At 47.3% G+C, this 13,266-nt stretch overlaps 1 protein-coding gene across 2 annotated transcripts; it reads right to left on the bottom strand.

Moving 5' to 3' along the window:
- Window positions 1-4,841: 4,841 nt before the first annotated feature.
- On the bottom strand, window positions 4,842-12,874 carry b3gat3 (beta-1,3-glucuronyltransferase 3 (glucuronosyltransferase I)). 2 transcript variants are annotated; one of them, XM_056300340.1, is made up of 9 exons: window positions 12,731-12,874; window positions 12,118-12,225; window positions 10,561-10,741; window positions 9,349-9,532; window positions 8,951-9,112; window positions 8,727-8,813; window positions 7,346-7,549; window positions 7,079-7,171; window positions 4,842-5,146 (listed from the first exon to the last, which is right to left on the bottom strand). In XM_056300340.1, exons 2-9 carry the CDS (start codon window positions 12,209-12,211, stop codon window positions 5,135-5,137), a joined length of 1,017 nt encoding a protein of 338 aa, XP_056156315.1. In that variant the 5' UTR covers window positions 12,212-12,225; window positions 12,731-12,874; the 3' UTR covers window positions 4,842-5,134. The 2 variants fall into 2 exon arrangements, with proteins under 2 accessions (XP_056156315.1, XP_056156316.1); XM_056300341.1 differs by lacking the exon at window positions 4,842-5,146 and having other exon boundaries at window positions 7,073-7,171.
- Between the last annotated feature and the right edge of the window lie 392 nt (window positions 12,875-13,266).

Genomic DNA, 13,266 nt, shown 5'->3' with positions numbered 1-13,266 from the left:
CAGCCCTCCCCGGGTCGGCAGAGGTGGTGGAGCAGCGACTGGGGCGGCTCGGAAGAGTGGGGTAATTGGCCGGATGGGATTGGGGAGAAACAACCCCCCCCCCAAATAGAGTAGAATACTCTATTACTCATTTTGTACATACATGCAAATGAAGCGTCCTCTCTGCATTCAACCCATCCTAGCTGTGTGGTTAGGAGCAGCGGGCAGCCGCCGTGCAGCAGCCGGGGACCAAATCCAGTTCTTCTTTCCACTGCCTTGCTCAGGGGCACAGACAGGAGTATTAACCCTCACATGCATGTCTTTTTGATGGTGGGGGAAACCGGAGCACCCGGAGAAAACCCACCGCAGACATGGGGAGAAGGTGCAAACGCCACACAGAAAGGACCTGGGACGGCCTGGGGTTCGAACCCAGGACCTTCTTGCATTCATTTGATAATTTTCATCTTTTTCATTCTCTCTCCAGTACATCCTCCCTAACAACAACTCTGAGATGCTTGGATGGTGATAGGCCCTGGTTGACTCTTGTAGTCTGGCCTATTTTTAAAAATGCCGGCACACCCCTGCCGCATTCCTCAGATTACACCTATTCTAAACTGATAGTCTTGATATTTCCTCATGGAAAGTATGCACACTCAGAGATAAAGTGGATAAGCTTGGTCACTCTGAATGTTATCCTGCATAGCAACTGGGTGGACCGGGAGCGACAACTTAGCTGTTAGAATGCATGTGTGCGTTTCGTGCACGCCTAGTGCCGCTTTATTCCAAGTGTCTTTGCATTCTGGCAAATCGGCCCCATGTCTGTTTTTTTTCTTATAAGCGGCTGACAATGGATGTGCACAACTGCACACAGACACATAAATGCACACAAATTATATGGAGTCTAATTATTGTTATTCGCGGAGTGAAAGCACACACGTGTAGTTGATGATACGGCTTTAAGATTACAGACGGTTATGAAAGTCTACCTTCTGGGACAAAAAGACGTGATAAAAACTCTATCCGAATCGGGTGAAGAGGGAAAAGCTGTGTGTGTGTGTGTGTGTGTGTGTGTTTGTGTGTGTGTGTGAATCACCGTGGATCACAACAGGGCACGTCTCTGGCCTCATGACCTCAGTTCCTCTTACTCACCTGCCAATGCAGCACATCTCAACAAGTGTGCGTAACGTGTGTGTGTGTGATTCATTACAGTCATACCTGTCCTAAGAACTCCATATCTGGAGTCATTTAAAGGGGCCAACCAACGCCCCTGAGTGGGCGTGGCAGCTGTCACTCAAAGAAGGCTTGTAAATACCCCAGGTGTGCGGAGGTTAGAAGAAGCCCTGCCCCCTGAGACAAAAAAAAAAACCAAAACTCATTACTTTTCCAGAGGGCCAGAGGGGATGTGGGCCGGTTGCCATGGATACAGTCACGCGGAGACGCGTCATGTCTGGTAGCTGCAGAGGGCCAATTAAGCTGGCGATGATGCGACTGTGTGCGGCTTGTGTCTGGGCGAGAGGGAGAGAGAGAGAGAGAGAGGAAACGATAAAATGGAGAGTGATGGAATGAAAAAAGAGATAAGAGAGGCGATAGAAAATAAGACACATGGAGAGAGAGCAAGAGAGAGAATACAGAAATCATATATATATATATATATATATATATATACATATATATATAAAAACAGGTGTCACGGCTGGAGTCTGTGATCATTACAAGTCGTTGAAGAGAGTCGACTGCTTTATTGCCTGTATCAGTGTTTTCTTAAAGTAGGGGTCAGAATCCAAAACGTGTTGCTGAAGTCTGGTGAGGGCCGTCAAGTCACCGTCATTATTTTTACTGTTGCATATAATGTGGTAGACGGGGAGGGGGGTGTAATTAGAAAACATGGGAGAGAAAGCTCTTTCGGGATTCAACCGAAGGCCTGGCGGCACGGCGGCGCAGTGGTTAGCGCGGTCGCCTCACAGCAAGAAGGTCCTGGGTTCGAGCCCCGGGGTAGTCCAGCCTTGGGGGTCATCCTGTGTTGAGTTTGTATGTTCTCCTCATGTCTGTGTGGGTTTCTTCCGGGTGCTCCGGTTTCCTCCCACAGTCCAAAGACATGAAGGTCAGGCGAAAAGGACTTAGTAAATTGTCCCTAGGTGTGAGTGTTTGTGTGTGTGGGCTCTGTGATGGACTGGCAGCCTGTCCAGGGTGTCTCCCCGCCTACCGCCCAATCACTGCTGTGATAGGCTCCAGCATCCCCGTGACCCTGAGCAGGATAAGCGGTTTGGATAATGGATGGATGGATGGATGGATGGATGGAACTCAAGGCCTTGGCAGCAGATGTAGCTTATAGAGGTGGTACACTGAACTGGTGGTACACTCGGCTGTATTTGGGCACCACGGGTCAGGTTAAAATCAGGTCATTTTGACTCTTTTCTCTAGAGACAACCTGAATAATTCTAAACCTGGAGGAACCTCATCTGTCGTTCATTGTTCATCCACACTTAATGTGATTTAGGTTTCCAGGGGTTAAACAGAAGGCCGGTGAACAACTTGAACAGGAGCTCCGTCCAGCACGGGGTCCATATACACACCATCATTCAGCCATCTGGACAAGTAATTTAACATGCATGTCTTAGGACTGTGGGAAGCAATCTCAGTACTCAGTGGAAACCCACACAAGTACAGTGGGAACACTGAAACCCACACAAAAGGGTTAACCAATAAGTCACACTGGCACCCCAGAGGACACATTAGCAGCACGTTAGCATGTTAGCTAATGATGAGAACTGTTCACACTGTGTGGTTGCAAAACAGTCCTCCTCTACCTTTGGAGGATTGAGGGGACAGAGGAACTTGGAGTGCAGCTGCAAAACGTTAAGTTCCTTGCCAGTGGTTCTGCTGCATCATAACCAGGTTCCACTGGTTTAGATGACACATCTGGGGCGTCTGGGGAGCGTAGCGGACTACTCTGTTGCCTACCAACACTGGGATCGCCGGATCCAATCCCCGTGTTACCTCCGGCTTGGTCGGGCATCTCTGTGGACACAATTGGCCTTGTCTGTGGGTGGGAAGCCGGATGTGGGTGTGTCCTAGTCGCCGCACTAGCCCCTCCTCTGGTCGGTTGAGGCACCTGTTCAGGGGAGAGGGGGAATAGAGTGATCCTCCCATGCACTACACCCCCCCCCTGGTGAAACTCCTCACTGTCAGGTGAAAAGAAGCGGCTGGCGACGCCACGTGTATCTGAGGAGGCATGTGGTAGTCTGCAGCCCTCCCCGGATCGGCAGAGGGGGGTGGAGCAGCGACCAGGACGGCTCGGAAGAGTGGGGTGATAGGCCGGATACAACTGGGGAGAAAAAGTGGGGGGGGGGAAATAAAAAAAAAAACAAAACCTGACATCCAAAATTGAAGACTAATGTCTGATTTTTTTTAAAAAGTCCATGCTTATTAAATCTTCTATTCCTGGCGTTTTTGTAGGAGAGCCACTGAAACCAGACCCACGGCCTGTTTTGATTTCAACTCAAAAGAGTTTCAATGTACAACGTACAGTTTGTACCTGAATGCTGACCTCTACAGTTCGGTGATGCCAATAACAACCACAAACCAATATAGACGAGACCAAAGAAATTCAAATAAGCAGAAGGGTGCGGTTACCCAGGTCATCCTCAGACACCTGACAATTCCCAACGCCTTCTGCAGGTATCAGTCTGCTGCGTTCGCTGTCAAAGGTCTTCATGTCAAAGGTCTTCATGTCAAAGGTCTTCAACAGACAACAAAAACGCAGTAACGGGTGAGCACGGTGGCCCAGGGGTTAGCACTGCTGCCTCACAGCAAGAAGGTCCTGGGTTCGAACCCCAGGCCGTCCCAGCTCCTTTCTGTGTGGAGTTTGCATGTTCTCCCCGTGTCTGCGTGGGTTTCCTCCGGGTGCTCCGGTTTCCTCCCACCATCAAAAAAGACATGCGTGTTAGGGTTAATACTCCTGCCTGTGCCCCTGAGCAAGGCAATGGAACGAAGAACTGGAGTTGGTCCCCGGGCGCTGCAGCTGCCCACTGCTTCTGTACAACAGGATGGGTTAAATGCAGGGAACACATTCATTGTAACCTGTACAATGACAAATAAAGCGGCTTTCTTCTTCTTCTTCTTCTTCTTCTTCTTCAGAAATGTGGGGGGTGGAGGGCGAGTCGTTCGTTTTCTTTTGAGTCCGTACCACTCGGCATCCCCGGCTTACGGATACTGTCACACTGTTCTTCAGGAAAACCACAGTATTACAGATTGCACCTTTAACAGACAAGCCACAGGTGAGTGTATGGGCCGAGGCAAAATGCTGCACTAGTACGTTACAGCACGGAGAAAACTGCTCCCGCTTTTGTCCTGGCAATCAAACAGGCGCGGTAATAAGAAAGTAATTTAGACTCGGGAAATTTGGAATCCTATCCCTTGACGTTTTTTACATTTGGCGGCACGGTGGCCCAGTGGTTAGCGCCGTCGCCTCACAGCAAGAAGGTCCCGGGTTCGAACCCCGGGGGGGGGTCATCCTCTGTGTGGAGTTTGCATGTTCTCCCCGTGTCTGCGGTGGGTTTTCCCCGGGTGCTCCGGTTTCCCCCACCGTCAAAAAGACATGCGTGTTAGGGTTAATACTCCTGTCTGTGCCCCTGACCGAGGCGTGGCGAGACGAACCGGAGTTGGTCCCCGGGTGCTGCACGGCGGCTGCCCGCTGCTCCTCGCTACACAGCTAGGATGGGTCATTTCCCCACGGGGATCACTAAAGTATATCAAAATAAAGGATAAAATATTACTACCATTCATGAATATTTAAGAACTCGCATCAAGAGTCGAGAACCACACTCGTGAAGAAAACCTGATGGAGACAGCGATAAGGTTAAGACACTGATTTATTATTACCCGAGGCCGAAGGCAGACAGTTCAGACAACAGTCACATTGTACAACATAAAAAGCAATATTACATGAATAAATATATCATACACCAGAAGAGCGTTGTCTTACAGGCACGAGGAACTCGAGCAGGCACTGTCCGTCTCCATGATCACACAGCAGCGGCACATGTACACAGAGCAGCCTGCACGGGGTGCCTGTCTTATAGTGTTTTGCTTAGCCTTTATTCCCCGTCTCTCAGGATGCACAACCGCTGAGGGAGTCAACTACAACTCCGGTAGTTCATTTGAAGCTCTTGAATGGAAAAGGAAAAGTATTGTTGAACAGCTGCTGCTGTAACATACTACGGTTTCTCAGGTACCTTCCTCCTCAGCCGAGTTGTGTTTCTCCTGACCAGCTTAATGAAAACGTAAGACTCGCTGTGCATTTTGTACTCGTCTATATCAGTTACGATCGTGTGTTTCGCCTGCTGAGAGCTTCTGCGTGCTCACCCGCCTCACGTCGGTTTGTAAAGATTACTGATCAGCCTCTGTCTCCGTGTCCACTGGACGCCGCGTTTACAGTAGCGTCGAACACCAGAATAAAAATAAACAGCCTGGTCGTAGGCTCGTACCGTCAGCGATAAGGCTACTAGATGCAGTTTAGGAGCACGGGACTCTATTGCTATAAGTTTTAGTATTTCTAACCTGCTAAAACAAAAACGTGCTTAAAAAACCCTCAGCTCTCCCGAACGGCACTTTTTCTCCACTGACTAACAAGAAAGAGAGACCATTATGGTGAATTTTGTGGTAAACTACTCCCTGCAGACATCTCCGGCTGGAGTTCCTTGGTTGGAGTCCTCCAAATCAAGGAAAATCTGGACACAAACAGCAAGGTGACCTCCACACCGACATCGCTTGATATGGACTTTGTGACATTTTTTAAATATGAACCCATTTGACAAGATGCAAATACTGATTTGCACCCGACCAAGGGTCTTAAGTCTGCTTCCTGTCCAACCAGAGGTCTTAAGTCCGCTTCCTGTCCAACCAAGGGTCTTAAGTCTGCTTCCTGTCCAACCTTGATTCTGACCATTTGTGGCACGAAAGGAATTTCATTTAAGTCATAAATTAAGGAAGTGACGTGATGCAATGGCCTACGGGGTCGCGGTGGGATGTTTGATTGCTTTTGAGATCCAAAGACTCAAGAAAAAAAGACCAAAATGGAGCATCACATGACAACAGCCAACTTGCCCATTTGGACGTCTTCTTTCTCCCCTGGAGCTTATTAGCGAGGTACAAGGCGACCAGAACATTCAACTATGAACCCACAATGCATTGCGCTCACGTCCTAATTTTTGGTCACTTAAACCAATGAGTATTGGGCACTGCAAAATGCTCCTGACCTCGTGCAATGTAAAAACATTGTGGACTCTAGTAAGGACTTTTATAAAAGAGAGCTATATGTGAATACACCTTAACACACAGTCAGCATAGACGCAACAACTATCACTTTACAGCTCTTGGCAGTCTGTATACTGTAGCTACACACACACACGCACACACACACACACACACACACACACGCACGCACGCAGACCAAAGCCTATATTACTCATCACAAAACAGCATAGACAGGCATCGCCAGACAACTTTAAATACTTTGTGTAATTTACAATATTTACAACGGAGTCCCATGAACACCATCATATGCCTGCACATACCGTTTACACGGTGTGTGTGTGTATCTTTATTTGTGTGTTTTGTAGCGCAACATTGAATATAACCTCGTAGGAGTCATTATTTATCATTTTAAATGTATGTGGGAATCGACCATTCATACTGGAGTCGAGTTCCCGCTCCAAGTGTTTTTACCTGTAACCGTTTTTGACAGAAGTATTCATGTATGACGGGTAATCACGTGTATGTGTTTGTATGTGTGTATGTGTGTGAGAGAGAGAAAAGAGAGATAAGAGTTTGTAGGTAGCTTAACCATTGAAGAAGACCATTTAAGTTGCAGAAAGACAGGATTTTCACAACAGATCTCTTAAGGGCGGAGCACGGTGCAGTAACCCTGTGGCAGGTAACCTGGAAATGGCGGGACGGCTTAACCAGCACAGGTAAGTGTAGCTTTCTGGCTGTGTGTGGATGCATGTATATGTGTAAGTTTTCGTCAAACCTCCACCGCTGTATGTCTGTGTGTGTGGCTGCATGTGTATGTTTGTGTGTTTGTGTTTATTCTTTAGACCTCCACAGTCGTGTCAGAGCCCAGGCCCTGAGCCTGCAGAGCCTCCTCTCGCTTCATCTTTGGCTTCTCTGTCCGTGTGTGCCAAACCAGAACCTGTGCATGCACACACACACACACACACACACACACACACAAATACAGAGACTTCATCAATGCAAGCATGTACACATATGAAAACACACAATTTGAAATACAAACAATACCCCAACCCATAAACACACACACATACACAACCAAAAACACGTACTCTCCATCCATCACTCCCACCTTAGTACAGTTGTCCGCTTTGGGCTCCAGTTCTTCCATGGTAGCCAATCCCTGCAGAAAGCTGCTTTCTAGGAAGCCCATCGGTGCGTCTCCATCAAAACAAGCATCCTGATTGGCTAGGACCAACTTGAGGGAGACAGCGAACCCAGCCATGTCCAATGGGAAAGGCCGACTGGGACGCCAGCCGGTGTGAAAGCGCACCACCTTGGGGAAAACGGGCAACAAAACCAATTAAATGCCATAACCACAAAACAGAATAAACAAGGTTAAACAGGGTTCCCACTCTTTTTAAGAAATCACTTTCCAGGAATTTTCAAGGACATTTTCCGTGATTTTTCAGTGGACATGGATGACAGCTACTGCTCACAGAAGTTCATATTACTCAGTAGGAATGATCACTGGGAGTCTGATAACACAGCCTGTGACTGGATGGACGATTGACACACACGTACATACACATACACCATTCCTCCAACTATCCTCATTTAACAACTGACTTCTGCTTTGATTTTTAGCTGGGAACAAAGACGTTGAACTTGGGGTATGTTCATGAAGGTGCAATATTGTGACATTTGATGCCGCAGCATACTAAACACCCACTAAATGGACCTTGTAACTTTTTTTTTTAATATATATATATACATTTATTTCTGATTTTTCCCTTTTTAGTTTCCAATCGATCCCTATTTTAATTCAAACACCCACCCTCGTACTGCATGCGTTCGCCAACTGCATCTCTCCGGCCGGCAGTCTCGAAAGAGACGCCTCGCCACTTCCGTGACAAGGCGAAGTCAGGCCGAACCACTGCTTTTTCCAACACACACAGAGACGCATTCATGTGACGAACACGAGCCGACTCCGCCCCCCTCCCGAAGACAGCGTTGCCAATTATTGCTGCTTCATCGAGTCCGGCCATAGTCGGATCTGACGAGACAGGGGACGCGAATCCCGGTTCCCAGTGGGCAACTGCATCGACACAAAGCCGATGCTTAGACCGCTACACCACCGCGGACCCCTGGACCTTGTAACTTTAACTGCAATGACCTCCCAGACTTCAAGCATTGATGCGACATCTCAGGGGCTAAAAATATGCTGAAAATATGCAAACTCAACATGTAAAATTATAATGCTATGACCTAACTTTACAATTTTCCATAACCTCAACAATATTTCCAGGACACCTGAGCGATATTATCATTTTCCAGGTGTTTTATGTGAATGGAAAAATAGATTATGAATTTCCAGGATACGTGGGGACCCTCCTCTTATTAAAACCCATAGACTCAATTTCCATCTGGCATTAAAATACCAACATACATGAAGATGTAACCCTACAACTGATCAACAGTTGGTGTTGTAGATCAGAAAAGAGGATCCGCACCTTTCCCCCTTCAACCACTGGCCTCTCGTACCTCATTCCACCAACCAGGCCCACCGGCCATACTGACACACGCTGAGTGCTCCTCATCTGTGAGGAGAGGAGAGAAGAGGAGAGTGGGACAGGGTGAAGGAGGAGAGAAAAAAAGGGAATTAAAAAAGATAGTAAATATGTGAGGGTTGTTCAGTCGTGGCTCATTGGACTACCAAATAACAAGAAATACCCACCTCTTCAAACAGCTGTAGGCTGTATGTGTTATCATCATCAGCGAAGTACACCACTCCCTGCTGGCTGTCTGCTCCCAGCTGAGCCCTTCTGTCCTCTCTGAGCCATCGTAGACCTTCATTCCTCTGCTCTGCTCCACGGGGCTTTAGCCAGCTAGGGTCACCCTGGAGCGGACAGTGATATTTTTAAATGTATGTATGTATTGTGCTTGTGTGTATTAGGGATCAAAAATACAGATGTGTAAGAATTTTTATCATCGCTCTCTCTCCAACAAGCACACACACAATCCTTGGGCTGATGCCTGTGACTTGTGTGCTGCAGAGGGATACAACACACACACACACACACACACACACACACAAACAAAAGCTAATGAACTCTGGTTTCTACTATCGCTCACCTCCTGCAATTTCCGGTCCTTGGGTGTCGGAGTGTGTAGGTGTGTGTAGGTCAAGCCGCTCTTGGCAAGGAAGTTGGTCACTAGCGGGGTCTTGTGGGGTGAATCCTCAACCAGGATCCAGTGCAGTTGAGGGACGTGGAGGAACGTTTGAGACAAACGGGTCAACTCCGCCTTCTGCACCAATCTGGGCAAAGACAAGACAGTATGAGTCACAGTGCGTTATAAATTCAGAGAGAGAAGCAATGTAATGAGTGGAATCATCTTTTAATGTCACTGATAGGGAAAGAAGACTGGAATGACCAAAAGACAGAATTAGGAAAAGGTGAGAATAGCGTGTGTGTGTAAAAAGATGTTAACAGTGAGTGTTTTATGGATGTTTAAATTAGCAAGCAGGTGAAGAGATGATACAGTGTGAGCCAGTAAATAAGTCCGATATTAAAGCTATAATCAAGAAGATCACATGCAAACAAATGTCCCTCTGATACTTTTATTGCTGGCAACACTAGCTAATCTATCCATCCATCCATTATCCGAACCGCTTATCCTACTCTCGGGGTCGCGGGGGTGCTGGATTGGGCAGCAGGTGGGGAGACACCCCGGACAGACCGCCAGGCCATCACACAGGGCCGACACACACACACACACACACACACACATTCATACCTAGGGACAATTTAGTACGGCCGATTCACCTGACCTACATGTCTTTGGACTGTGGGAGGAAACAAGAGCCCCGGGAGGAAACCCACGCAGACATGGGGAGAACATGCAAACTCCACACAGAGGACAACCCGGAACAACCCCCAAGGTTGGACTACCCTGGGGCTCAAACCCAGGACCTTCTTGCTGTGAGGCGACCGTGCTAACCACTGCGCCACTGTGCCGCTCTAGCTAATCTACTAATATCCAAAACATGAACATTTTCCTAGTTGTTAACTTTAATGGTTATCGTCAGGTTGGACTTTCCTGGCACACATATTTGATGTAACACTTAACCATAGCAGCCAAACGCGAGAGAATACGGCAGGTAGAGGCAAATTTGAAGAAGCAAAGTTGTAGCAGCTACCAAGCAAGATATGGCAGACCAAGCTCGTAGAAGACCTTTACCGACAGATAACTACAACATCTAAAGCCGAAACCCAGGTTCAACCTTGTTTCCCGTTTGGTGGTGGTGAGATCAGTCAGCCTGTCCGTCATTCAATGTTGGTTTACCTCGCATACGTAGGAGTGATGACAAAGATGGTAGGCAGAGACTGCTTAGCTGGTAGCATCTGTGGAGGTTTGGTTGCTTCTGTCTTCTTCATCTGCTCCTGAAGACGGTGCAGCTCCCCCCGCAGCCTAGAGATGGTACGGTCCTTGGGCATGTCATGCTCCGTGCAGTCGCACCGCTGACCTGCGTGACAGGACAGACAGCAGGAGTTCAAAGCACAACATACGGACAGGACTCTTCACTCAGTCAGCTCATTCCCTACTAGAGTAGAGCGCCTGATTCTGAATCTGAAATATACCAAAAAAGACATGTAGGTCAGGTTAATCGGTTGTACTAAATTGTCCCTAGGTGTGAATGTGTGTCGGCCCTGTGATGGCCTGGCAGCCTGTCTCTCTGCATGCCACCCAATGACTGCTGGGATAGGCTCCAGCATCCCCGCGACCCTGACAGCAGGATAAGTGGTTTGGATAATGGTTGACACACCTATTTCTGCAGTGGATCAAGCAACAGACAACTAAATTAAACTAGGGGCTGAAGTTTTATTTTGCACCTGCTTAAGCCTTTCTGAGCAATAAAAAAAAAGTCCTGCTCCATTCTCAGTATTCTGACTTCCAAAGCATTGATAATATGTGTAATAAATGAGCGCTATCATATCATACAGTTCTAACTTACAGAAGGGCATTTGGCTATGCTTGTTGATATAAGACACTGGTATGAACAACTTGATCAAAGTCAATATTGTTTACACTGGTATAGTAATATCCTTATTTTACCAAACAGTTCAAGTCAAGATTTTTTAATAGTCATTAGTTTTTATACATGTAATGAGTTCAATTTGGTAGAATAAGCGAACCTAGACATAACAGTATAGCTCCTTGTGAAAGAGACAAAAAGTTCTCTCTGCGGTGAATTTCTGGTCTCTAACAGCAGTAACAGAAAATGTAAGAAATCAGGTATATGGATTATATTCTTCCACTTAATAGTGAATGTGTACTGAGAATAATGTACTGACTGGTCATTTGTAGAAAAGATGAGGAGCTGCCCTCTTTTGAAAACAAAGGAAGGAAGAAGAGAAGTGCCCAGAGCAGAAATAGAGAGGGTCATAGGCTATGCTTGTTAATAAAAGGTTGTGGAAGTACAGCAGCCTAGAGGATAGGTTAATGGGCTTGCAGCCATTCTGAATCCCCAGACCAAAGAAAAAGAACTATGGCTGGGGGGAGGGGCAAGTAAGTAGCATGCAGGTGCCTTTGAGCAGGGTGCGGACCCCAACTGCTGAAATAGAGCCACTCAATGGAGAACAGTTGAAAACTGTAGCCGCATCGAGCCACCTTTCAGGCTGGGTGGGTCTGGAGTAGGAGTACAAACAATTCACTCCTCCTGGAAACATAACAGCTGAAAATAGATTCAGTTACTTGGGTTATGCTTTCAATCAGCTTTTTTTCTTCTCCATGATTGGGTCAGCAAAATGGCAACCACTGACAGATGACAAAAGGTGGACCTTAGGAGGCTTAGTCTCATTGACTGACCAGTCTCATGAGAGCGTTGAGCTGGCTACTTACCCAGCTGCATCAGGGCATAGATGAGGCCCATGAGGGACACCATGAAGTAGAGAACAAACACAGTCTTCAGCTTCAGCTTCATCCTTGCTGCCATGGTACCCTTGCCAGCTGGATGTGCAACAGTTTAGAATTGAAATTACACCGACGATACACGCCTACACTGTACATTTTGACAGTTATTACAATTGTGGTCCCCCCCCATCAACATTTGCATTTGATCCGGTAATAACGTAGTAACTACATTCACACCACTAAGACAACTGTGGAAAGTTGAAGTGTGGCGTCACTGTAATGAGGAAATGTGTATGCTGTTCTGACTTGATACCTCAGCTTTAACAACACAGAGATTTCCATTAGACATGCAAAGTAAACATTTAAGGCTAACATCTAACATTAACGTCAGGTGTAGGATAGACATTTTTAAAAGCTAGAGCGGGGCGCGATGGCTGAAACGCCTCCCGTGGGCGATTGGAAGCGGGCAGACACGCTAACGGTTCGAACTGAGTTTTAACGCCGCCGTTAGCTAAGCTGACGTTAGCTAAGCTAAGCTAACGTTAGCTTAGCCAGGGAGAAGGGCTGCGAACAGCCGAAGAGCCCCTCGCCGGACACTCACCAAGGGCGAGAGATTTCCCCAAGACCGACGCGCCGTGAACACAATAACGGCTCACGCCTTCAAGTCATGTTTGAAACGCGACCGACGACACGACACCTTCGTTAAAGAGACTGCCCATTCATTCCACTATCTGGCGACGTCAGACATTTTCGTCGCGGAGCACCAACAACTTCCGGTGTAAGTGCGGCACACCAACGAGACCCCCCCACCACCGGAAATGCTGTAGGAAATCGTGATAGTTCGTTCCTACGGCAAAGGGAGCGCGGGAATCGAGCGCCGATGGGAATGGCAGCGTGGCGAGGGCAGCGTGCCTGATAATGAGGTCACTTCTAAATGGTCAATTAAACCACTTTTAGTAGGCCATAAAATGTGATGGCCGTAATCCCTACAGGGCAGTTTGTTCACGACTCCACAGGAGTCCCGTGAGGACACGTGTATCGTTCACCCTCAAAAATAAATAAATAAATAATATATATATATGTGTGTGTGTGTGTATGTATATATATATACATACATATATATACACACACACATAT

This window comes from Lampris incognitus, chromosome 20 (assembly GCF_029633865.1).
Source record: "Lampris incognitus isolate fLamInc1 chromosome 20, fLamInc1.hap2, whole genome shotgun sequence".
Lineage (NCBI taxonomy): Eukaryota > Metazoa > Chordata > Actinopteri > Lampriformes > Lampridae > Lampris > Lampris incognitus.
The sequence above is the reverse complement of the archived record's forward strand: the minus strand, read 5'-3'. Positions and strand labels throughout refer to the sequence as shown.

Bases quoted from the DNA above. Each gene is read 5' to 3' on its own strand.
- b3gat3 (XM_056300340.1), bottom strand. From the start codon at position 12,211: ATGGCAGCAAGGATGAAGCTGAAGCTGAAGACTGTGTTTGTTCTCTAC. The intron at 10,742-12,117 runs GTAAGTAGCCAG...CCTGTCACGCAG, and splicing joins CTATGCCCTGATGCAGCTGG to GTCAGCGGTGCGACTGCACG. The intron at 7,172-7,345 runs GTGGGAGTGATG...GTGCATGCACAG, and splicing joins AAGCGGACAACTGTACTAAG to GTTCTGGTTTGGCACACACG.